This window comes from Anthonomus grandis, chromosome 15, assembly GCF_022605725.1.
Source record: "Anthonomus grandis grandis chromosome 15, icAntGran1.3, whole genome shotgun sequence".
In the NCBI taxonomy this organism is placed as follows: Eukaryota; Metazoa; Arthropoda; class Insecta; order Coleoptera; family Curculionidae; genus Anthonomus; species Anthonomus grandis.
Genome location: NC_065560.1, coordinates 2,073,271 through 2,100,251, shown reverse-complemented (window position 1 = coordinate 2,100,251; position 26,981 = coordinate 2,073,271). Strand labels below are relative to the sequence as shown.

The 26,981-nt window shown below is 34.1% G+C and overlaps 2 protein-coding genes across 5 annotated transcripts in view; one reads left to right on the top strand and one right to left on the bottom strand.

The window, feature by feature from the left end:
* Positions 1–8,787: 8,787 nt before the first annotated feature.
* LOC126744858 (PHD finger protein rhinoceros) overlaps positions 8,788–26,981 on the bottom strand; it is a 64,295-nt gene continuing 46,101 nt past the window's right edge. For all 4 annotated transcript variants that reach the window (XM_050452419.1, XM_050452422.1, XM_050452421.1 and 1 more), the window contains exon 8: positions 8,788–18,935. In XM_050452419.1, coding sequence (XP_050308376.1) covers positions 16,924–18,935 — 2,012 coding nt within the window. In that variant the 3' untranslated portion in view covers positions 8,788–16,923. The remainder of the gene's footprint in view (positions 18,936–26,981) is intronic.
* LOC126744859 (uncharacterized) lies at positions 19,725–22,957 on the top strand. Its single transcript, XM_050452423.1, has 2 exons — positions 19,725–20,133; positions 20,663–22,957. Exons 1-2 carry the CDS (start codon positions 20,115–20,117, stop codon positions 21,619–21,621), a joined length of 978 nt encoding a protein of 325 aa, XP_050308380.1. The 5' UTR covers positions 19,725–20,114; the 3' UTR covers positions 21,622–22,957.

The window sequence follows — 26,981 nt, the reverse complement described above, 5'->3', positions numbered from 1 at the left end:
GGGTAGTTTTATTATAACAGACGTGCAAAAATTGTCTGGTATTCTGATGGTGGAAATCCACTGTGAAATTGACTATATTCGCTAAGAAGTTCTTTGGTGTATAACGTAATAGTAATTTGATTTTTATTGTCCTTCTTTGCAATTGAAGTATTGCCCTGTAATTTGAACAATTTACAACAAAGAGTTTTTTATAGAAGTCCCATAAGATGAAATTGGGCAAAATTAAAGTGTAGATAAACTATAAGATTTCTGTTTTTCAAGAAGGTCGCATATTGAGCCTAATGAATAAAATTGCAGCAATTGCTTTTCCTTATAAAATCTAAATATTTGCTTGAAAAGCAATCAATAAAACCTGAAGTAATTGCTTTTGTCTCCAGCAATTGCATTTAAATTAAAAAGGTCAGAAAATGAATCACTTGCTGAAAATGTTATGAATAAATTAAGGAATTGCTTTTTGTAGTGAAGCAATTGCTTAAAAAAAATTAAGGTAGGTCAACCGCAGCATCATTTTGTTTGATAACAGTAAATTCGTTCATTTGTGGCTACAAACCTAAGTTTAGTGTGTCGGCGTCGGTTAACATGGCTGAATATATGACTGTGCGTAAAACTAAAATATACAGTGTACGTAAAAATTGCAGAGACGATGATTTTAGAAAGTTATACCGATTTGACCGTGAAAATGTTGGCTGGTTAGCAAATTACTTCTTAAATAGTACCGGTGAAAGACGAGGAGCTGCATTATCACCTCAAACTAAGATAAAAATATTTCTGAGAGTATTGGCAGATCCGGGCTTTCAAAATTCTGTAGGTGAAGAACTCGGTGTTCACCAAACCACTATCTGTAAGACATTCACTTCGGTAATGAATGCAGTTTTGAAGAAGGCCAATATCTTTATTAAATTTCCTAGAAGTGCTGAAGCTGTTGTGGAAGCCAAACGGTTGTGGTCAGAGAAATACCGTTTTCCCAATGCCATCGAAGTGATAGACTGCACACACGTAAGGATTCCAAAGTTTCAAGAATTCGGCGATGAATATATAAACCAAAAAGGATATCCCAGTATTAACGTGCAGGCGACTTGTAATGCAGAAGAGATATTCACAAGTGTGGACTGCCAATGGCCAGGCTCTGTACACGATAGCAGATTTTTTTAAAATTCTAACATATACAACATCCTTAAGAACAGCGCTATTGGGAGACGATGGCTACTTAATATCGCCTTGGGTTATGACTCCCTGGAGAAATCCGACAACCCAACAGCAGCAAAATTATAATAATGTTTTCTGTCGAGAACGTGTAATAATTGAACGATGTTTTGGGCAGTTAAAAGCAAGATTGCATGATGAAGATTTCAATTTTATTGAAGAAATCAATTATGAAATTGACGCACAAAATAACGATATGCCAACAAATATATAGTTCGTCAATTAGGACAGCAAAAAAGAGAATTAATGACTGAAATGCTCTTCAATAATCGTGTAAGTATCTATAATTGTAGCTCTCAAAAGCAAATTTTATAGATTTTATATGCAGTGCCAGCGTAAAGTCACGCATACATTTATTAAAGCGTAAAACATTCAAATCCCTGTAATAAGTAATTTTTTATTAAAATTTTTACAAGTGACGTCCCAATAAAGCAAAAAATTGTTTCGGGTTCTCTGGTCCATAGCTTGCGTTCTAGTGATCCGATTTCCATGATTTTTGCTTTAAGTTAATTCAGGGACTCTTCTAAACATCTCTATAAAATTTCATTCAAATCCCTGCACTAATTAATTTTTAATTCCAATTTTAGTATTTAACGTCCCAATAAAGCAAAACTTGAAAAATTGTTTTGGGATCTCTGGTCTATAACTCCCGTTCTAATGCTCCGATTTCCATGATTTCTGCTTTAAAACAATTCTGGAACTTTCCTAAACATCTCTATGAAATTTCATTTAAATCCCCGTGATAATTAATTTTTTAATAAAATTTTAGTAAGTGCCGTCCCAATAAAGCAAAACTGAAAAAATTGTTTTGAGTTCTCTGGTCCATAACTTGCGTTCTAGTGATCCGATTTCCATTATTTTTACTTTAAGTTAATTCAGGGACTCTTCTAAACATCTCTATAAAATTTCATTCAAATCCCTGCACTAATTAATTTTTAATTCAAATTTTAGTAATTAACGTCCCAATAAAGCAAAACTTGAAAAATTATTTTGGGATCTCTGGTCTATAACTCCCGTTCTAATGCTCCGATTTCCATGATTTCTGCTTTAAAACAATTCTGGAACTTTCCTAAACATCTCTATGAAATTTCATTTAAATCCCTGCGATAATTAATTTTTTATTAAAATTTTAGTAAGTGACATCCCAATAAAGCAAAACTGAAAAAATTGTTTTGAGTTCTCTGGTCCATAACTGCCGTTCTAATGCTCCGATTTCCATGATTTCTGCTTTATATTAATTCAAGAACTTTCCTTAACATCTCTATAATGATTTTCGTCAAAAAAGTTCATTATTTTTTTAATTTATGCGTATGTGTGTGTGTGGGGGGTGCATACTTTATGCCCTTACTGTATAAACTTTAAAATAAATGACACATTTTGAACTTAACATTTATTCTTACGATTTAATCCCAATTAAAATATAAATTCTAGTTGTAATATGTAAGGAATTAATTAATAATATGGTATTATATAATTATAATAATAATAATTAATAAATAATTAACTAATTAATATGGATGAAGAAAAATAATACTGCTACAAATATAATAGTGTTCTCCAACCATAATTTGCGAAACACTTTGCCCCCTTCTGTAACAAGATTGCTCGATTCAAGTGAGTCATAACTTCCAAGTTTCCTTCCAAGTATTTCTTCATAAGTTCCAACAGACGCAGCACCTCAATCAATCAATCGCTTTCTTGTCAAAAAATTTTACAATTTGTAGACAAAGCTGATAACTAAAGTTAACATAAAAAGAAACAAAACACACAAAAATAAAATAAAACTAGTAAAGCAAATATACAAACTTATACAAATCAATAATTGTATGAATGGTCAAAAGTATGAATAAATAAATAAAACACATTGCATGTATACAATGTCAAAAAAAGAAAACAAGGGAAACCTATAAAAGCAAAAAAGTAGGGTAGAGTGCTTCAAGAGTGCGCACTTAAGGCTTAATCAGGTAAAAAATCCAAACGAATTGCGTTGAAAATATATATTTTTTATTTATGACTGTTGATACTTAAACAAGAAAATAAGGTATAATACGCATTTAGTATTGTAACAGTACGCACGCAATTTTATGAACATAGGTCACATGTATAAGATCCAGAACCCTCGTAGGCACTGGATTTTTCATGCCACCATTCAGCACACAATATGCACTCAATCCAGTTTTCTTTAACAGGTTCTTTAAATGTTTCGTTGCACCCTGGACAGCTCCACATTTTCTTATGAGGCGGTGATTTTGGCTTCTTCAAAACAGCTTTTCCATTTTTCGCTGTCTTCTTTGCCTGTCTGAGGTTCACAGCGCATTTTCTTTTTAAACTCTCTTCCGAAAGCTCTTGTGGTAGTGGTAGGTTATCGCCCATATCTAGTTTGACTATGGGTTTCGGTTTTTTTTCTCTTTTTCTTCAATTATACTCTATTTCAGAAGTGTATAGAGCAATAAACTGGGGAATTCCGTTCTGTTTGGCTACATTTCGTGGTAGTTCATAGGCGCAGGTACTTATAATATTTATGAATTTAATTTTCACGGATTAAATGCCTTTATTTTGAAAGAGATTAAATACTAAATAAATACTTTTAATCCTTTTGTATAGGTACCTATCTTTTAACGCTTTGTAACATGCAAAAATGGGGTCAGGTAATATATACAGACTATAAATACTTTTAAATCATATTTTAAACGTTAGTAGTCACTGCTACGCTGTAGTGTAATCACAAAATTATTATCCCAATATTTAAAAAATGGAGGTATTCAGTCCAACGAAAAGATGTACTAAAAATTCTCCACTATCGCTGAGTGAAAAAGTTATTATTTTAAATGTACATGATTGCATAAAACACGATTACCCTAGTTTTACTGTGCAAGAAATTGTTGAAAAATGTTCTCGAATGAGTGGAATTGGAAAGTCCACCATTTTCAAATTGTTGCGGGAAAGAAAAGTAGCAGGTCAAGTGGAATCTCCCAAGCAAAAGCCAGGACGACCTACAAAAGTCCTTGATGAAAATGCTAAATGTATAATTCGAAGAAAAGTTCACTCTTTTTATTTTAAAAAGGAAATACCCACCCTAGACAAAATTTTAATGGAGCTTGGCCGAGATGACAGTATTCCGTTGATAAGTAGAAAACTTTTATGGAAAACTTTAAAAAATATGGATTTTGCCTGGGAAAAGCATAACCGCAAAGCACTTTTACTGGAGAGCGACGAAATTGTTTGTTGGAGACGACAATACTTGAGAAGTAACAAGCAGTACCGCAGGGAGCAAAAGAAAGTTTTTTATCTTGATGAGACGTGGATTAACGAAGGTTATATAGTCCAAAAAATGTGGCAAGACAAAAATATAACCAGTGCTCGCCAAGCTTTCATAGAAGGCCTGTCTACGGGTATTAAAGTACCTTCGGGAAAAGGAAAAAGACTTATAATCACACATATTGGAAGCGAAGAGGGATTTTTAAAAGAAGGTCTGCTAACCTTTGAGTCGACTCGCACAGGAGATTACCATGAAGACATGAACTCAGACGTTTTCGAGGACTATTTTGGTGAAATGATATATATTAATGATTTATAGTTGGTCCTTATATGGGGAGCTGGTCATAATTTCCGACTTTTTGCTTCTGCGACTTGTTGACCTGAACGTAATTGATTATTTTAATTTAATTTTATTAATATTTTACATTTTTTCTCATTATTAATCTTCATCTATCATTTCCCAAGTTTATGCGCATAGGTTGAAAATCACCCTGTATATAATTTTTTTAAATTACCTGGAATAGACAAAAATAATGAGTTTAATTTTGTACGTTGTTGAGGTCTGACAAAAACTGTTAAAGAAATTTAAAAAATATTGAATTTTCATTTTCAGGCAGTCGACGTCTAGGATTTAAGCAAGTTTACTATTCTACCTACAGCCTCAAAATAGAAACAAACGGTTCAAAACAGCGGAGGCTTAAAGCTAATAAAAATTTCCTATGCCAGTACTTAAAATTAAACGAAAACTGCGTGAAATAGACAATATTAATTAATTTATACTTCCAGGCACTTGCTATGCCTGAAATAAATAAAAATATTAAATACACTCTTCCAGGCTTGAAGTTAATGACGATTTACTTATAGCATTTGCTAGTTAAGCAATTACTTTTGCTAAAAAGCAATTGCTAGATTTTTATTTATCATGCCAATTGACTGCGTTAGTAGGTATATACGGTACGCAGATGATACAGGCCTGAGTCCCCTTGTATTTGTAATTATTTATTTTTGTAAATATAATTTATATAGGTTCTGAAAAACTGTCTATCATTTTGCAGAAGAATTTCTTACTGGTAAGCTGTGTGGGGTGGGTGGGGGGGTTAAGGGTAGTTCTAGTGAAAAACTTGTCTTGAGTACGGTAAATTGGATAAATCACACTTGTCCTTGTAGATCTTTTTTTTTTGAAAAAGGATAATAAAACACAAATATTTGTATAAAACTGGATATAATTTATGAATCAACTATATGTGTACATTTTAAAACAATACACATGAATCTTACAGTCCGGCTTATAAACAAAATATACAAATTAAATAACATTTTACAATAGTTCTTGTGCCGTTCTCATTGTACAGTGATAATAATTAAAAAAAAAAAAACTGAGCCACTTTTCTATTTACAAAGTAGTAAGAATTAGTATTAAGTAAAAAAATAAATCTATACTTTAAAATTATAAATAAAATTGCTCCTTGCTAAAATCACCTTAACTAAATAAAGCTTTTAAAAATATATTAGATAACTTATACTGCGGTAGTTTTAGCAAGGGGGGCTATGATGAAGGTATAAATATATATAAAAGAGAACCTAACATTAACAATGTCAACAAACAACAAAATTTTTACACTAAATAAAAAAATAAATAATAATAAAAAAATCACTGAGTAAATAGAAAGTGTATAGTATAGTAGGCATCTTATTAAGAGTAATGAAACTTGATCTTTCAGAGACGAAATCAAAGTTTTTATTTCGCTTTGATAAATCAACAAATGGCTTGTGCTTAGTTAAAAATTTATAAAAAGTCGACTTTTAGTGTCTAAATATATCACAAAATGTTTGAACCAAAACTATACAAGCTGTATTTCTGTCATTAAAAAAAAATCCTATTATTAACTCCCAAAATTACCTAAACAAATTATTATTGCACCGCAAGCCATTTGCCCTGTACAATATTATCCATCAACGAGATTTTTCTAATAAAAGATAAAAAAGACGGTCATAACACGCGTTAATCATTTAAAATGATATTATATAAATTAGTACTATTTTACGAACTATTTACAAATTACCGTAATAACTTACAATATGTACAAAAATATGATTACATGTCTTACGAATCCGTGCCCTTATCAGTTAATTGACTTTGTACAAAATAACTTAAATAAAAAAAAAAACATTCATTTAACGCGTTCCTTATTAACTTTATCCTATCCGTTGCTTTTTAAGACATTTTTTAACAAAGTGCGGGTCCGGAACATCCATCTAACGTCAACGTCTGTACAATACTATACGTTCACTTAATTATTTATAAATAAAACTTTATAAATATCACACGAAACATTTAAAATCTAATCAATATATAGTAATAAGACAGTTTAATTAAAAGCGGGCAAAATTTTGTTTAAATCTTGCTACATGTAGGTATATTTCATACACAATCTTTACGGGTCTTTTATTAGGGTGAAGTGGGGTCAATGTAATCATGGGGCAAATGAGGAGCAGACTTGCAAAATGCATTTCGTCCAAATTTTCCATATTTGAGATAGAGATGGCGTTGCATTCCTATGATGAAATACCAACTTTTTATGAACATTTAGACAGTCAAACTGCATTAAGTCCCCGTGTTATTAGGTGGTAAATTTCGCCCAGACAAACAAACTGATTTAAGTCCAGTCACGTTGTACTTTCAAAGCGCATTTTATCCGTAAACGTGGACAAAACGCATTTCGATGGAGATTTTGTTCATTTTAGCGATCCACGTGTTAGAGCTCGGTGTTGTTTACAAGCTTTTTATAAAACTAGAATTGTTTTCGAAAAAAATGGAAGGGTTAGAAGGGGAGCATTTTGTTGGTGATAGTGTTGATAGGGGCAGTAGGAAAAGAAAAAGTAACATAATAAGCCGTGAGAGAAAAAAGCAAATAAGGTAATTTATAAGGTTAGGTTTTATAAATTAAGTTAATATTTTTTATTTAATCTCTAAGGTATTCAAATTTGGATATCAATCTCGACCATTTTCACGTAGTTTGTGATCATAAAAATGCTAATTTTGATTGCCAAGAATTATCAAAACAAGCTCTGCTAGAGATTCGCCAAACGTTTTTTGAGCACCCTGACAAAATTAAGCAGGATAACTTACTTGCTAGCTACATGGATATTAAGGAGCCACAAAGAAAACGAAATCGAAAAGAAAATGGAAAGCCGCATAATTTTTCCGTTAATTATTTCGTAAGTTTGGTCATCTAATATGTATTTTAAAATATAACTAAGTTCAAATTTATTTTAGGTGTTTCTTAAAGGTACTAAGAAACAAATTTGCCAGAAACTCTTTCGGGCTCTGTTCAGCGTTTCCCAAAGGCGAATAAACACAATTTCTAAAAAAATTAAAATTGGTGAAAAAAGAGGAGGAGATAGAAAGTCTCACAAGTTTGCAAATAAATTTAATGAGGTAAAAAAATTTATAAGCAATCTTAAAGGCAAAGAAAGTCACTACGGCCGTGCCAAATCAAGAAGAATTTACTTATCTGCCGAATACAGTATTGCCAAACTTTGGAAAATCTATAATCAAAATGTGTCGGCTGATAAAAAAGTAAATTATAAATACTTTAGTAGAGTTTTCAATAATCACTTTAATATAGGCTTTGGTAGCCCGGCTACGGATGTATGTAATTTTTGTGTTCGAACTTCAACACAAATCTGTAATGCCAGAAATATTATTGACTGCAGACCAAACTAAAAGTTCATAAGGTTATAGCATCTCAATTCCACAAAATAATGAAGGAAAAACTACCTAGCTCAGTGTCTTTTTGTTTTGATTTGCAGCATGTGCAGGTTCTTCCAAAAGTTCCCATACAAGATGCTTTTTATGCACAGCAACTTTCAATTTACTTTTTTTGCATTACAGCCACTAATTGTAAAAACCCAGTTTTTTATTCATGGATGGAACACCAAGCTAGTAGAGGGGCCACAGAAATTTCATCAGCAGTACTTGATTTTTTAAAAAGAACTAATTTTGCCCCTAACGTAGACACTCTTCTCTGATGGATGCGGGCATCCATCAGATCATTCACATGCTTATGTTATGGCTGCACAGCTTTGCTCCAGAAACAATTAAGAAGATAGAGGTTATCTTCCCAGTCCGAGGACACTCTTACCTTCCAGCAGACAGAATTTTTGGGAGGGTGGAAAAGATCCTAAAGCGACACGCGGTCATAAAAACACCTGAAAAATATTGTGAACTTTACAAACAAGTAGGAGAAATTAGACAACTTGGAACGAATTGGTCATTGGTTAATATCAAAAAAGCTTCAGTCTCTTTAAAGAAAGTAATAGGAATTAGCTTAAGTAAGAGAATAATCATTAAAAGAGGTACGGTCTCAAAAGTGGTGGTAAAATCTGAATCTTTATATCGGACGGATGATCCAGCAAAAAAATTCCAAACTTTGCTAAAACCCAAAAAGCGCTTGGATCAAATCGTTCTTTGTGAAGTACGGCTTGGACATGAAATAAAACAGAAAAAACTTGATAGTTTAAAAAAATTACTTGTTACGTTATCTGGTGACAAATGGTACGACACAGACCCTGAGTTAAGACGGATGGCTGAAATATTTGAAAATCCTGCTGTAAGCCATAATGAAAATCAAGAGTACGAAGATGGTGAAAAAGCTTGCGAATGCGCTGAAACTGATAAAAATAACTTCATTTAAAATTAAAAAAAAAAACAAGAGATATTGTTTTTTTTTTGGTTTCATATTTATGTTTGAATAGAATACTTTTTCATTTAAGACAGTTTATTCATTTTATAAAATTATAATGACATTCAAATTGCATTTTGTCCACCATAGATAGTCAAAATGCATTTTGTCCACCAATTTTTTGTATTTCTTCAAGTTGTTTTCTCACTTTTTTGTACAGAAACTCGTAATCGAGGTCCATACACTCAATGCCATTATATGATGACATAATTTTTTTTTCTTTCATTTAGTTTTTGTATAGTAGTTTGTTGCGTTTTCTGAAAATTGGTAAAAATGGACAAAATGCAATTTGCAAGTCTGCTCCTCAAATGTAATCAAGCCCTATGATTTTTTTTAATAACGTTTTGAAACATATTTTCTTCGAAATTCGAAAATATGACCCTTTTTATACCCATATTACTTTTTATTAACCTCTTAGTTCCAGTTTCAAAGATTTCCCTTTTTCTTTTTTGTACTTTGACATTTATAATAATTTGGTGAGTGCCTTTTAGGAATTTTAGTTCCCTATTACCACTGCTAATATTAGTATTTAGTTGTAATATTTTGCTTCCTTAGGTAATTTTCGACAAGGATGTTGATTCTGCTATTTGAGTTTTTAGGCTATAACCTATTATTTTCTGTATTGTTACAGGCTAAGACTAATATCGAAGAAATAGTGTAAATCCTTACCAAAGACTTTAATTAATTGTAAAAACAGTGTGGAAATCTTTAAAATAGGACCGATCTAGGACTAGTTTATACAGTTCCTAGTGAGTTCCTTCAAAATGGTCAGAGTGTATAAAAAACAGAAACAAGACCCTTCTTACAGTGCTGAACTTTTAAAAGATGCGATCAGAAACATCCAAGAAAATCGTATCAGTATTCGTGGTGCTGCCCAGAGGTATCAAATCCCATTTCCCACTCTTCAAAAACACCTACGAGAAACCCGAGGATCAAAAAGCACGTCCAAAGGAAGACCCACCGCAATACCTGCAGCTGATGAAGAAAAATTAGTGAATGCCATAAAAATCATGGAGAAGTGGGGTTGGGGGGCTCAGCAGAAAGGAAATCTTAGAATTAGTGGGATAGTATGTCACGAAAAATAATATAAAAACGCCATTTAAAGGTGGAATACCTGGCGAGGATTGGTTCTTATCCTTTAAAAAAAGGCACAGGCTATCTTTAAAAAAACCACAAGGACTGGAGTATGCCAGAAAAAAAGCCAATGATCCATTTGTGATTGAACAATATTTTGACATGTTAAAAGCAACCTTAGAAAATAACGCCCTGCAAAACAAGCCTTCTCAGATTTATAACTTTTATTGCAATTTTGCTTATGCAAACTGTTGCTCAACTAGACTCTAAGCTTGAAATTCTAAAAAGTGGCCTCTTTTTTTTAGTTTAACATATTAACCCTTAAAATACCTGATGAAGATTGTTTGATACCGATGAATTGAAATACCTGTTAACCTAATCAAAATACTCTTAATATCGTTGAAATTTCATGCAACGAATTGCGAATGAATTCACTGTCTAAAAACTGACCTTTTCACCTTTCAAATGATACACTAAATGTTTAATCCGATAAATATTTAAGGTGCCATTATAATGTACAGAATATCAATCAATTTTTCTCAAAATAAAAATGACTGAACATACAGAGGAGGTTTCATTTGACTTCTTTTTAATTCCATAAAGATTGTGCGCTTATTGACCAAAACTACTGAAGTTAATTTGCAACCTGTGAATAGTCCATGATTATAAGAAAACCTGTGACATTATTAAATCAAAATTTAATTAGGCTTATCTTATTTATTGCATTTTGGACATAAGGATATTGCCTCGCTTAATTTTTGACTAACAAACAGGTGCAGCATATTATGTTCTGGGTACACGAAAATAAAACTATCAATAGACGAAACCCGATTGTGCGAACACAGCTTATATAGAGATTCAAAAAAAAAAATGTACGTTGGTTTGTGGTTTTAATGGCTTCTGCTACAAGGCAATCTGCCAGCACGATTTGGAGATTCGGGAAAACTGTCGGGTATGTACCCTGTTCCCCGAATCGATATTTTCACAATTTTTAATACTGAAATGCACGGTGACGCCTTCCCTAGGATGCATCCGGCCTGGCTACCGGCGTGAATAGGTTCAGCTACCACTGGCAAAGGGCAAGGGCAGGAAAGGGTCTAGGAAGGGTTCCAAAGGATAGGAAAGGAAAGAACGACCACGTGTTGACTGGGTGCAGGATGACGCTGAAGTGGGCTTGATACTTTCACTAAATTTACTTCTTAAAGGCACGTTATATCCAACGGCAAGGGGTAGGAAAGGGTTTAGGAAAGGAATCCGAAGGATAGGAAAGGAATAGAACGACCACGTGTTGACTGGGTGAAGGATGACGCGGAAGTCGGACTGAAAATGTACGTTTTAATATAAAATATTAACCGAGTTTTTAGGATGTAGCAAGAGAGCCAAAATGACTATGGAGAAAATGGTGCAGATCAGAATGAAGAAATTGGGAATGAACGAGGAGTTTTTGAATACATGGTTATTGAGGGCAAAGAAGCCCTACAATGGCGAAAATGAACAGAGTGAGAGTCCTAATTTTAACTTTGATAATACTCCGTCCAGGGTTTAAGTATATGGAATAGAAACCATGTCTAGTAATTTTATTTGGTTATTTTTATGTAATGTATAACGTAATTGTTTAGAAATCCAATATCTCATAATCTTTGATAATTTGGTGATTAATAGAGGATGGTAGATAAAGGGAATTGGTTATTAAAAGAGACTCACCTGACAGGAATGGGATTATTTAAATGCTTGGAATGTATTAAAAATTACTCTCAAAGTTTAGGAAAAAATTAAACTGACTGAATGCTACATGTAGAACTAAAAATGTACTTGTAGAAACAAATTGCCTGATAAGTATAAAGCCTTTGAAATGCCTGGAATAAATAAGGAAATTACTCGAAATGTCTGGAACATATAGGAAGTAACTGTGAATGCCAATGGCTAAAGTGTCCTAACAAACGAGAGGAAATATGAAATTACTTTGAATATCTAGAGAGAGTAAAATGTACACCATTAAATTTACCTTTCCTGAAAAGTTGATGAAACCTTGGAAAGCCTTCGAACACCTGGACTAAATTAGAAAATTGCTTCAAAATGTCCAGAACATATTATAACAAGGAACTGTAAAAGAAATGACTTTAAAAAACTGCAACGTATTTGCTTTAATACCTAGAAAATGTTAAAAGTGAGTGGAAATTTGGTTATTGATAATACCTTGTTGTCAGTTTTATTCTCCACAGATTCTTTAATGGAAAGGTTTCGAATGCCTGGAATAATATATAAAAAGCACTTCATATGTCCGGAAGAAATAATTATAAATGCCAATGGTTAAAGTGTAATAATTTTATGCGTTTTCCAGGCATTGGAAAAAAAAATTGTAAGGAGCTGATAGTTCTCATTTTAATTACTACTCATTTAAAGTACTAATTGAAAATTCTAAAAATGCAATTAAAAAGACTTCTTACACTAGGTATGTTGGAGGATTGGCATATTTTAGATCACAAAGACTGGACACGAAATCAGTAGAGGTCAATATTTTGCATGCAAGTTAAATTTATTTGGGAGTGAATCTACAAGATATGTACAAGGCTGATCAAAGATTCAACTTACAGTATTTGATATTTTAACTGTCAAACATGGTGAAGGAAATCCGATGGTGTGGGGATGGTTTCGGTTAATTGTTGGACGTGTGATTGCTCAAAAGTATGTTGATATATTGCCATTGTCTCTCAACTAGTTAAGAATTAACTTTCAAACTTGATTGGCCTCCCTAATCACCCCGATTTGAATCCTCTAGAGAATCCTTGGAACCACAATCGCCACACCAAATTGGTTTCCAATATTTTAGGAAATCTTACTACACTATTTGTAATAAACTCAGTGAAAATTTTTTTTTTTTGAAAAATCGTTTTATTTTCGGATATTTTCGGAACTACTCAGAATTTTTTATACGAAGTACGTCCAGAAAGTAAGTTCCGTTTCTATTTATATCCGCTGCGATCACGACACACGCTCTATATCAAGGAGAAGAAACTGTCAGCCACGTATGCTTTGTTGTGCTTGTTTACAATGTCGGTGTTTGAAATTTCAAATTTGAAATAGAAAATCCCGCCGTTTGTGAAATTAGATCCGTGATTCGTTTTCCGAATCCTAAGAAAGTGCAACCAATTGAAATTTATCGGCAAATTTCCGAAGTTTACGGACAAAACGTGATGGGTGCTTCAATTGTGAGAAGATGGGTCCGACAGTTCAATGAAGGACGCAGTGAACTGCACGATGAAGAACGAAGTGGGCGTCCACCTTTGAATACAGAACAACTGACTCCAGTGATTGATGAAAAGCTTAAGGAAAACCGTAAGTTCACAATTAGTGGGATCTCACTAATTCATAAAACTGTACATAACGAAAAACTGAAATTTCGTAAACTTTGCTTAGAGACTTGAGGAACACACAACAAAACGGATGGGTAGGGCACTTCAGTTTTTAATCCGTTTTGATTCACAGGAGATGAAACTAAGCGGCAATCAATGGAATGGAGACACACTTCTTCCCCAGCAAGGGTTTAGCCGAAACAAATCTTGACATCTCGAAAAATCATGTGCACAGGGTTTTGGGACAGGAAAGGCATCTTACTGATTGATTTCTTACCGCGAGGTCAAATAATCAATGCAGAATAAACGCCGAGGATTTCTGTCAAAAGGTGTTGTTTTTCTTCACGACCATACACTGCAAATGTGACCTACAGGGAAGTGTTTGACCATCCTCCGTTCAGCCCTGACCTCGCTCCTAGCAATTTTCATCTGTTCTTACATCTTAAATCTTTCCTTGGAGGTCAACAGTGATGAAGAGTTGAAAGAAAATCTTTCCAACTGGTTAAAGACACTTGTGAAGAAGACATAGAAAACCTCGGGTCACGCTATGACAAATGCCCGTAAAATTTCGGCAGTTATGTGGAAAACTAGTTGAAGAGTTTTGTGCAACAGGGTGTTTCCCAAATTCGAGCCTCACCATTGGGATCTCGTGAACTAGAAGAGACACGAGGTCGGTTAAATTGAGGCAAAGTTGCGGAATTTGGTGCTCATTAAAACGCCCTTTTGAAATTTCAAAAATTTTTCGCCAACTGGCGAGTATTGGCGACCGGCGACCGGCTCATCGCTTATTAGTTAAACGTAAACAGGCGCACAAAATGCAGCGTACGGGTGCTAATGAAAAGCGTAAACGCAATGTTTTAACTATTGAGCAAAAAATGGAAATTTTGAAACAGTCTGAAAATAACATAAGTGTTGCTATTTTGGCTAAAACATATAATATTGGAAAACAAACGGTTCGTGACATTGTGAAGAAAAAATCCCAGTTACAGAGCTTTGTAGCAAAAGCGGATAGTGCAAAAGCTATTTCTGATAGGAAATCTCTAAAAGGGTCTACGTTTCGAGAACTTGATGATGCTATGACCAAGTGGTTCTTGCAGAAAAGATCAGTGGGGGTTCCGATATCAGGACCTATGTGTACTAGGCAAGCTGAAAAGTTTCACAAGCAGTTGAAAATTAAAGGCAACTTCTCGGCATCTTCTGGTTGGCTTTACAGATTTAAAAAACGTCATGGAATACGAGAATTAGCTGTTCAAGGGGAGAAATTAAGTGCTAATGATGTAGCTATGGTAGAATTTTGCTATGATTTGGAAAATCTCATGACCTAAAACCTGAGCAAGTGTACAACGGAGATGAAACTGGACTCTATTGGAAAGCAATGCCGAGAAGGACACTTGTTGTAGCCTCAGAAACTAGTGCACCAGGTTAGCGTTACATACATATTTTCTTACGTATAAAATATTTCTCAAAGTTGTATTTTTTTTTAGGTTTCAAAGTAAGCAAAGACCGTTTAACAGTTTTATGCTGTGCTAATGCCTCAGGAACCCATAAGCTTAGGTTAGCCGTCATTGGAAAATCCAAAAATCCTAGAGCTTTTAAAAATATAAAAAGATTGCCTGTGGATTATTATAATCAAAAGGCAGCTTGGATGGATCGAGTAATTTTTAAAAAGTGGTTTTTCGAAAAATTTATATCTCAAAGAAAATAATCTTCCACCAAAGGCTGTACTGTTACTGGATAATGCGCCATCGCATCCTGATGTAGAGCAACTAAAGTCAACAGATGGGAACATATTCGTAGCATATTTTCCTCCGAATGTAACATCTATTGCCCAGCCAATGGACCAAGGTGTTATAGAGACCATGAAGAGACTTTACAAAAAAGACATCATGCTGCAACTGTTGGGAGAAGATGACATTGTGGGATTTTGGAAACGTCTAAATTTAAAAGAAGCAATTTATGCTGTAGCTCGTGCTTGGAGTGATGTGAAAGTGGATCACATTAAAAAATCATTTTATAAAATAATGACTTTAGAACATGAAGACGGTTCTGAAGATGAAAATCACTTAAATGAAGGTGAGCTGTCCGTCGGAAATATAGCAACTATTGCCTCACAAATCAAAGGTTTAGAAGAAATAGACAATAAAGAAATACAAGAATGGATAGAATGTGATCACCAAGAAACAGGGTATCAGATCATAGATGACGATTATCTACATAACAAGAGCTCTGCAGAAAGTTCTGACAAAAGTAGTGATGAGAATGAGAGTTCTGATAAAAATGATTGCGTCATTATGACGAGTCATCGAGAAGCAAGGGATGCAGTAAACATACTTATTCAATATTTTGAAGAACACCCTGTAACTGATGACATTCATGTACTTCAGCTTAGAAAAATGAAGGAAATTATAGGGTGTAGAAGTTACGAGGCCCAAAAACAAACAAAAATTAGTGATTTTTTTATATATGTACATATGTATGTATATACATATAATATGTAATATAATATAACCTACATAATATTTTTTATAATGTATGTATACGTTTATACATAGCAAATACATTACATATGTCTAAATAGGTAATAAAACATTTTTTTTTGTTGCATTATGTTGCATTATGTTGTTTCTTTTCGTCTGGCACATGTATTTGTTTAAATAAATTATGTATTAAAAAAATAAAAATGAGTCTTTGGATTATCCGTGTTTTCGATTATCCGGCGAAGGCTCGGTCCCGGCTGGCCCGGATAATCGAGGTTCTACTGTACTTCCGAAGATATTTGAAAATAACCGAATAAATTACTCATTCTCATTGCTACTTCCTCTATATTACAAAATGGTGTCGTCTCCGGACTACCTTACTTTCCGGACGTACCTCGTATTTAAAAACGGTTTTTTATTGAACACCCAAAGCCATAAAATTCTTCCAATTTAACCAACTTTCTATCTCTCCTAATTACGGAAAACCCTGTACTGACCCCCCTTATCTTGGACACGTCGTAGATATTTATATTTCCAACCCAGCTGCATTAAAAGATGACACCAAACCTTAATAAACTTACCCTTAATACATTCCTAAACCCTACCTACCGAATAACGTCTCTTATCAACATTATAATCTCAAGAACCGGTTCCGGACCCGCGAACCGTGATGTACTCTATTATAGCGGTGCAACGCTTTCCCGCCTCCATTATTTTCATTTTTTTCCCTTTCGTTTTTCAGGTACCGTCTTTACCCGACTTTATTATATAATAACCTAGCTACATAGTAACAGAAGTGGTATTACACAGTTATCACCTGACCTCGCAGTCTTTATTGAGTGGGGGCGGGGGCGGGGCCTGTTGCAGGGCCTCGGGGAGACCGTCCAGGGGATCGGGTTCCGCCTGCGACGCGGGAGGCGGTTCTCCCGGTTCCGACGTTTGATCTTCTTTGGTGCGCGGACATTCCGGTTCCGACGGTTTCGTCACGTAACCGGAACCTTCGCCGCACCGCGAGATTTTCAGTTTTATCGGAGTTAATTTCGGATGTTGCTGCTGCTGCTGCTGCGGTTCATCCTTAGTCCGATCGTCCACTTGCTGTTCACTTTTCGATTCACTAGTCCGCACTACTTCGTTCGAGGACACCCGCACTTTTTCATTAGGTTTCACGAACCGGAATATCAGTTTGGTTGAAGTGGTTTCATCGGAGATGATTTGCACTTTCGGGTCCGAGTTTTTACGGTCCCGTTTCTTGTACTTGTCGTTTTTGTCTTTTTTCTTTTTGCGCACCTTCAGGTCGGCCATCATTTGCTTGCGGAAGTTCATGCTGTCCCTCTTGAGGTCCTCCAGGGACGGTTTGGACATGTTCAGTCTCTTTTTCGGGGGCCGCAGGCTCTTCTCCTCGCTTACCACGCTGTTGGTGCCGGCGCTGCCGCCGATTTTGATTTTTAACTTTGGAGCCGTTTGGGAGGGCGCGACTGTCGCGTTCCGCACCGGTCTGCCGCGGCTTTTATGCTTCGGGGCCTCCGACACGCTCAAATTGCTCGTCGTACGTCTCCTTTCGCCTAAATCGTCCAGGCACAGGTCCAGTTGCTTCAGTTCCCTGCTCAAGGCCTTCGATTTTTTGTGATGTTTCGTTTCGATGAAGTCGTCGTTTCGATAGTCCCGGTAATCTTCCTTGGTCGGGATGCTGGTCATCGAAGCGATCGCTTTCGGTATGGTGATTATTGTTCGATTGATCGGTGCCACGGTGGGCATCGATGTGAAGCTTGAATTGCTCGAAGGATCATCCATGTTCATGTCTTGCGTCCAGTACTGCCTCAACAGCTCCTTCTTGCGCATCCGCCTTAAACTCGAGGTACCCCCAGAGGACATCCCCATGTTACCAACGACGTTATTGGACGAATTGATGGTGTTATTAGGAACCACGTCTGATATTGGCACGGGCATTGGTGGTATAGGAGAAGTGTAATTCGCTATAGGTCCCTTGATCTTAACCTTAAGCTGATTCCGAGAATCCGACAAAGAGACTTTGATATTGCTGGCCACCTCCGCGACCGGCACCTCTTCCACTTTCTTAGTACTTAAAGCGGAGTGCAGCTCCTTCTCAAAGTCCTCGTCGAGTTCCTCGTTCACTTGCGCACCAGCCGTGCCGGAGGCAAAGGCGCTTAACAAGTTTTGCTCGTTCAAACTCGCCTGATCAAACCCGCTGTTCGTATCACTGTTATAAGTCCGCATGTCCACGGGACCGGGCAGCACGGGGGCGACTTCCGGGAACGTTAGAGGCGGCACGCTGTTAACGCTCGTATCGGTTTTAACGCGGTCATCACGCGGACTCGGAGGCTTGAGATCTCGCAAGTGGTCGGTGCTAAACCGATTCTTCGGACTGGCGAAACGCGGAGAACGCGGCGACGAGAACGAATCGAACTTTTTCTCGTGCACGTCGATCGATTTTCGTCTCTCGCGCATCGACTTCAAGTCGATCGTCATGTTATCGTTGCTGATATCGTCGTCGAAGTCGAGATCGTACACCGTGCCGACCAGTTTGTTGTGAATGGTGTTCGCGCCCATGAAATCGTAATCGTTGTGGTGTCGTCCGCGACCTCTGCCCCGTCCCCGACCTCCTCTGGACGCCACCGGGGTTTTGGACGGGCCGGATTTGCCCGAGGCCCGTTTGTGGTCTGTCGTTCTGCCTCGTCCCGGGCCGCTTTGTTTCTGCAACGATTCCTGACGGGGACTTTTGCCCGGACTTTTCGCCGGTGATTTGTTCATCATCTGGGACGTTACCCGGGCGGACGTCCTCGTCGGTTTGCTCGGTGATTTTTTCCCTATAAAGAGAATTTTGTTTTTTTAATTAGGAAACTGTGCCGAGCGGAATTTTAAAATTGATTACCTATCTACCAAGCTAAGGCCTCTTTCTTAATCCACAACCAAGCGGGCGAGCGACAATTACTTGAATTTTTTAGCACCGACTTCGGATTGTGGCAATTTGGGAAACGTACTAATACTACTCAAATGAAATATTCGATCTGCAATGTTGGCATTTACACCAAAATGGCATTGAATCTACTTGCAGGGTAGATAAACCTATTTGTATCGGTTTTCTACATCTGGACTTTTGACGCCTCTTTTTACAATAGTACCATTATGTTTAGCATTGCTTTATTTGTAAATCTAACTTAAATTGTGAAAATAAAATCTTTATTGTTATTATTATTATTATTAGTTAATGTCAGAACTTAATTTGTTCTCAAAACTCTAAAAATCAATAATTATTATTTGTTATACATAAATAAATAACCTGAGTTCTTATATTTCTCTGTGCAACTTCCAATCAAGACATTCCAAAGATCAGGAATAATGCACGCAAACCAGCACAACAACTCGAATTCAAAAGCAATTAATTCCCTAAATTACTTATAGAATGAATGAGGGCAAATTGCTATGAACGAATAGACATTGAAAGGCTAGAATTAGCGTTGCCGTGGAACTATGGGCAGTTTGTTTGCTTGCAACATCTTTGATGCAATGATGCTTGCATAGGAATGGCAAAAAAAGTACTTCATTACAATTTGTCACTTATTTTGACAGGCACAAAACAATATTACTGTTCCTCTTTAATAAAATATGATAATAAAGAAGTCAATATTCAAAGTTAAATTAATGCACTTAACGTCTCTATATTAGAGAAAAAGGCAACAACATGGCAAGGAATCTTTACCAGTGACGTCGCACAGAGGAGTATTCAAATCAAAAACCCGGTCATAAGTCCAAAACTCAATATAATATATAACCGTAAATAAAACATTTTTGCGATAACAGGAATAGTTGGCGAGGCAAAAAAAACAATTGTTTTGAAAACAATGTAAATTGTTTTTTTGGCAACGCAAGCAAGTGGCAGGTAAGGAACTAAAATTGAATTTATAGTTCATTTAGTAGTGCTGCTAAGTTAGGATTTTAAAGTCCGTTCGTGCTTTTGTATAAAGTAATATTATATTTTAAGAATTATGGAGGGGAATCGTGATGGTAAGTACTTTATTTTGATATATAATTTAATTTTTAATTTTAACTGCATCAAGTTTCTAATGTATTTAATAAACTTCCATAATATTTAGTGTATTTTAATTTTTTTCTTGTTTTAACTAAGATCTGGTTAGATCGGGTTAGATCGGGCTCAGTTTTTTGAAGCATACGATAGGTTGACCTTATGACACAAATGTCCTAAAAAAAAATCTTGCGCATATTTGCGCCATTTGCTTAAAATATTTTTTTTTGGAGTAGCTATAGGTATATAAATTACCCATTAGCAATCACAATTTGTTCGATCTTGGTGTAAGTTGTATGCGGTTTAGAAGTTACTTGCATCATTTTAATTTAAAAAAAAAAACGTCAAAGTTCTAGAGTTTATTGTCATGTAAACAAATGTCAAATATCGGTAATTTAAGATGGCTTAATAAATTTAAAATTTTACCTTTCATGCGCATTTAAGATGCAAAACACGATTTAAAAACATTATACGTATTTTATGTTTTTAATGAAGTGTCTTTTGTTACAGAGATTATTAAAAAGGACTTCAAAAGAAGATCGCTATATGAAATTATGAAAGAATGCAACGAACAGACTATTGCTGATAGAATTTTATATTTAGAAAAAAAACTGAAATTCATCACAAAATGTCCTGAATATGAAAATTCTTATTTTCAAAGAAGTTTAGGCAATTTTAAAAGCGAATTAAAGAAAAAATGGGAAAACGCTTCAAGAAAAGAGGACCGTTTTTTAGCAACTAACGAACAGTGGCTTAATGGGTCGGTTAGCCTAATTATGTGGGAAAACATAACTCCAAAAGCGGGTAGACCACCAAAGGAATTTGGGGATCTAAGTGAACGCAGTAAGCGACGTAAAACCCAAGATTTAAGAGCGCAAGCATCCTCTGTTGAGCTTACGTATACTGCCCAAATGAGTCAACGAAGTGACGGAAACATTGACGTATCTAAAATTATAAAGGATATTACCTTAACTCCTACCAGGGCTTCAAAAATTAGAAAAGTCATTTCTTCTTTACAAAAATGTATTGTTAAAAAACACAGTCCGTCTCAGGCTCTTTCAATTTTTGTCGAAGCTGATCTTACAAGAAAACAGTATGAAATTATTCAGATTTGCAACAAAAACATCTATCCTTGCTACTCACTTATACAAACTGCAAAAAAAGATTGTTATTCGAAGGAAGAAGCAATATGTGTCACCGAAGTATGTGCGGAAATTAAGTTGCAGGAGCTACTGGACCATACGTGTGAACGTTTATGCAAATATTTAGAAGAAGTTTTAGATAGTTTTTCTGAAACAGAAACTGAGTTAGAACTTTTATGTAAGTGGGGATGTGATGGGTCTCATCAATCCCAATTTAAGCAAAAATTTGAAACTGGAGTTCCAGCAAGTGATTCTCATATTTTTCAAAGCTCGTTTGTTCCTTTAAGATTAGTAACTTCTAACAAAGATAGAAAAATTATTTGGTAAAATCCTGTACCTTCATCCACAAGATATTGCAGACCTATTCGCATTAGATTTCTTCACGAGTCAAATGATATAACAAATGAAGAAATCAATTACGTCGAAAGCCAAGCTTCAAATTTGAATAAAACTATAATAAAAACTCCTTTAGGGTCTACTTTTAAAATTTCTCATACTCTCGTTCCTACTATGGTAGATGGAAAAGTATGTTTGGCCGCAACAAATACGGCTTCTACAATGAGATGCTACCTTTGCGGAGAAACTTCAAAAAACTTTAATAAATTGGAAAATTTAAAAGAAGTTAAACCTGATGCTCTTAGGTTTGGTTTGTCTGTTCTTCATGCCAGAATAAGATGCTTTGAGTCACTTCTTCACGTGTCTTATAAATTACCAGTAAAAAAGTGGCAAATTCGAAGTTTCGAAGAAAAGACAATAATAGCAGAACCAAAACGCAAAATTCAAGAAGGTTTTAAAGAAGAATTAGGTCTGTTAGTTGATATCCCTAAGGCAGGTTTTGGGAATACGAATGATGGGAACACATCAAGAAGATTTTTTGAAAACCCAGAAATATCTTCGCGAATTACTGGAATTAATATAGAGTTAATTTTAAGAGTAAAAGTTGTTTTAGAGGCAATTTCTAGTGGCCATGCTATAAATGTGGAAAAATTTGCTTTCTATACAAGAAAAACAGCTGAGCTTTATGTCGAACTATATGGCTGGTACCCAATGTTACCAACATTACACAAAATTTTGCTGCATGGTGCTACAGTAATCTCACATGCAATTTTGCCTATAGGCCAGCTATCTGAAGAGGCTGCTGAGGCAAGAAATAAGCATTTTCGCTTATATAGGCAAAATTTTTCTCGGAAATTTACAAAAATAGATACGAATAGAGATATTCTTAATAGACTTCTACTAACCTCTGATCCCTATCTCTCTAGCATAAGAGAAAAAAGACAAAAAAAAAGTAACATTAGGTTCGCTTGTTTCAGAGATTCCAGATAATTCATTATCAGATTATAATAATATTGATGACAAATATGAAAAACAAGATGATGTAGTGAATTTAGAAATAAGTTCGGATGAGGATTAGGTTTATTTTCATGTTTGTTTACATGAGTTTTTTGTATGTGCGCATATTGTGTTACAAAACGTTTCGTTTAGTTTAGATTTAAATAAAAAAAATCACCTTATAGTTTTCATTATTATTAATATACAGTGTATCTACATAAGTTCACACAGTTATATTCATATAATTATAGGAAACTTTTTTATTTTAAAAAACAAGTAATAAAAAAAAGTCCGGCATTAAAGTTTTTTAAGTTTCTTGCATTATGGTGCAAACTCAAGTAGACACACTGTATATTTATATACATATTATATTTAATATTTAATGTTTTTAAGAGATAAAAATTAAAAAAATGCTTTTAAAAAAAAATTAAACTTTGTCAATAAACCTATTTTCATATTTTGAAGTTAATATTGTTTTTTTTAATCACCCTGTATAAATCTTGTTTTTATTTATCAAGAATAACAGATATTTGTCTTATAAACATTTTAAAAAAAGTTTGTATGAAAATAAGCTATAAAATAATTTTGACCGCATATTAATATTGGATACTCCTCTGTGCGTCGTCAAAAACTATTAACACGATAAATATTTATTAATAATAGATAATGCTTTTATAATTATAAACAATATTATCGTTTATAAGCTCTTTATGCATTCTTATAACGTACTTTATTAGAGTAATGGTACCTATCTAATAAAAAGCACATTTATAGAAATTAAATATCTTGAGATATCTGCTGGCAAGAAGGAATGGCCAATTGTGGCAAGAGGAATAGCCAATTACCGGAAAAATTACCTCTATGGTCTCAACATGTTTTGGCCCTTTTGACGAAAGCCATTTGCAACACATACCGATAAGAGTAGTATTTTTGTTTTGGCCACTACAACTATCTGCCGTTTAAAATCAATTTTGTTAAGCCTGTCGGATACTGCTGAAGAAACTTCGTTGGAACCTTTGCCGAACTCGTTCTCCGTCCAATAATGCGAAAAGACATTCTTTTGAGTAAGCTTAAGTAAGATGTCCCCTGGACTATGGTAAAATTATACAAATAGAGTTGCCTGGAATAATACGCACTCTGATCTGGCACCTTTGGAAGCACAAGGTTTTTTTGGCAATCGAAAGATAGTGTCATTAAATCATCCCGACGTGACTCCTTAAGCAATTCAAAAAAGGCATTAGCTCTTAGGTCTAAAAAGGCATTAGCTATCGATCATTGGTGTCTTCGCTCGTCGGCTCTGATGGTTGATAGTTTTGTTTTGACTTTGATTTGTTTTGATTTGTCTTTCTGTTTTTGACCTTACCAGACGCGACGGGAAGTTTTGCTGTACGTGTGCTTTCAGTATAAATAGTTTTGATTAGCTTGTGAATTTTTTTTCCTCTTCGTTTGTAGATCTCTTAACCTTTTCTGTTAGCTCTGTCTGTTAGGTCGCTACGAGGCGTCTTCTTATTGGTCAAAGTGGAGATCGCCGACTTTGATACTTAACGACTTATGGATTAATTGCCGCTTTTGATTCTCATGACCCCCTTTTTTGTAGAGAGCTTTAAAAAACGAGGAGTTTGATGTAATTAACTCATTTTTGGTAAAAAGTGGAGATCGTCGACTTTGATGTAGACCCCTCAAATGTCTTTCTTAAATTAAAGAGTTCTTGGCTTAGAACATTGAAAGGCTAGAATTAGTAAACAACAACTTTGTTTGAGTCCAACATGTGCACAGGGGCAAGAGGGGTGTGTTGTTTACAAACATATTTGCCGATTCTCTGTTGCCAAGTCGACGCGAATTTCCAACGGAGGAAATTTTTTGCTATATTTTAACAACCATTATAACGTTAATTTAACTTACTGGTGTTGTATTTTATAGGAAAATTTAAATTAAAAAATATAAATACTACAATTAACCTATTTTAAGAATAAATATAATATCCTTAAGCAAAAAAATAACAAAATTATTAACATTCTTATCCCTAAAACCGTTTCTGAAAAAATTGAAGCGACAACACCGGAACTTAAGCGCCTGAGCCATACGCATAGTGTCATCTGTCAAACGGCTTTTTGTTTATGTTCGGGATTCGTGTATTTCCTTTAATTTTTTGGTTTCAAAAGGAAAAAGGCCACATTTTAGTGTTTTTTTAAATTGCTAGGATGGCAAAAACTTGTGTCGTTTGTGCCGCATCATGATAAAAAGGTGATTCAAGCCGATCTTTTCACAAGTAAGTACCGATACTTTCATAACATCACATCATGGGGTAACCATCATCATAAACGTAGAATAGGGGATCTTATAGATATAAACCTAATAAAAACTTGAATGTGAAAGTGTGTGTAAAATACCAAAATATTTATATTTTTAAATCTAAATATATTTTTGAACATATTCATCTATCAATAGGCTATAAAAAATATAAAACTAGAATTTTATCCCTGGTTTTATTGCAGGATTTTATGTTTTTTTTGTTGTTTTGGCAGAAAGATGGCATAATACCCATATACCTATCTATATATAGTTATGTTTTTTAATATAGACATTAGGTAGATAGATGAAATTACTAATTTTTTATTGCCTTTAAAGAATTTTGAAATTTATTTAGATATTGATATCTAGGTATGTATAGTTAATTTTGTCTTTCCCTAAAATTTGGTTGATAATTTTTTTTTTGTTTTACCATATTGCAACTTATAATAATTTATATATAGTAATTGGCATCACATATTAATTTATTACTGTAATTTTTTTTGCTTTTTGATTAAATATCAAATACTTATTATAAATTGCCTAATATATGACCAAAGGGAACAATGGATTTCATCAATCGAAATCAACACAATTAAAAAGAATATATTTGTTCAGATCACATCCTTAGAAGTGATTTATTATATAAGGAAGATAATATTATCAGTAGCCGGACTTTATTAAAAAAATCAGCTCTACCTTAAAGGTAATTTTTTTTTAAATATATTTTTCTAGTATAAAAAAATCGTCACAAAAAGTATTAGTGTTACTCATATAAGCTTTATTTATACCTAATACTTTTTAAATTAGGTATGTGTGTAAAACTATTTTTTTTACATTAACATTACATTAATTTACCAAGTGATTTACCCTTCAAAGCTGCAAGGGTAGTTTTCCTGAAGAGTGCAAAAACTTCTTTAGCTTCCAAAATGGTATATAGTACAAACAGTGAAGCTAATATAGACAAGTATGGATAATTAAAATAAATTAATATTCTTGATACACCAAATTTTGTATAATTACAGATCTGATCATTCATCATTAACAATAACTGCATCTGAGATTAATAGTTACTGTGGGGTCTAGGTCAACAATTACTATTTCCCATCCAATCCGTTTTTGTTTAACTGCTACACATTCCCTGACTCTGCCAGGGAAAAGGTAAAAATACACTCAAAATAGACATCATTATAGCAAATTTAAAAATTATTGTTCAATTCTTTCTCTAAGTACAAATAAGACTTTTATGCCATGTATCATCTTATTCTATATATCTTATTTAAAAGTGATATAGTTTTTTATTGTGTTATATTTGTAATTAAATGCAATTAATCAAATGTATGATATTTCAAAGATTCTTTATAATAACATACATTTTATTGATCAATTGGATTATCATAATACATTTTTTTAATTTTTTCTTTTTAATATTGGTAATACTATATTTTTATGTATATTACTCTAGGGTAAAATGAAAATGATATCCTGAGGACTTTTTAAAAGCTAAATCACTTGTCACCAAATTATGGAAAAAAAGAACAAAAAATTAAAATTCGAAGATTGCAACAAACAAATTTGCGCCAAAGAAATTGAATTAGATGTCTCAAGTTATTATTAAAATACTTAAGAAATATTACATATTTTATTTGACTTGTAAAAGTACTTGTTTGTATATTACTACTAATAAACTATCTAATCTAATCTATTGTACATAGTCTTTATTCTTAGGTAAGCTTTGTTTTTTAGTATAAATTAATCTGATATAATAATTGGTATTAGGTATTATATAGGTCACTGTTAAATGTCTCAAAACCATTGTACAGGCTAAATACTCATAATAAAAATCTTATAACCTATAAAAAACCTGCAACTCCTTCACAATTTGAACCTCCTTATAGTTTTAACTCTTTCCGCTGAAGCAATACTGTCCCTTTGAAAAGTCAGCACCATAGAAGTATATATTATGTGATTTAAAGTAAGTGATGTAAAACTGAGTTTTGTCTAATATAACAATAATAAAATTTTGCAAAATGTTAAAAATTTGTGTCTTAAAACATGATTTATTA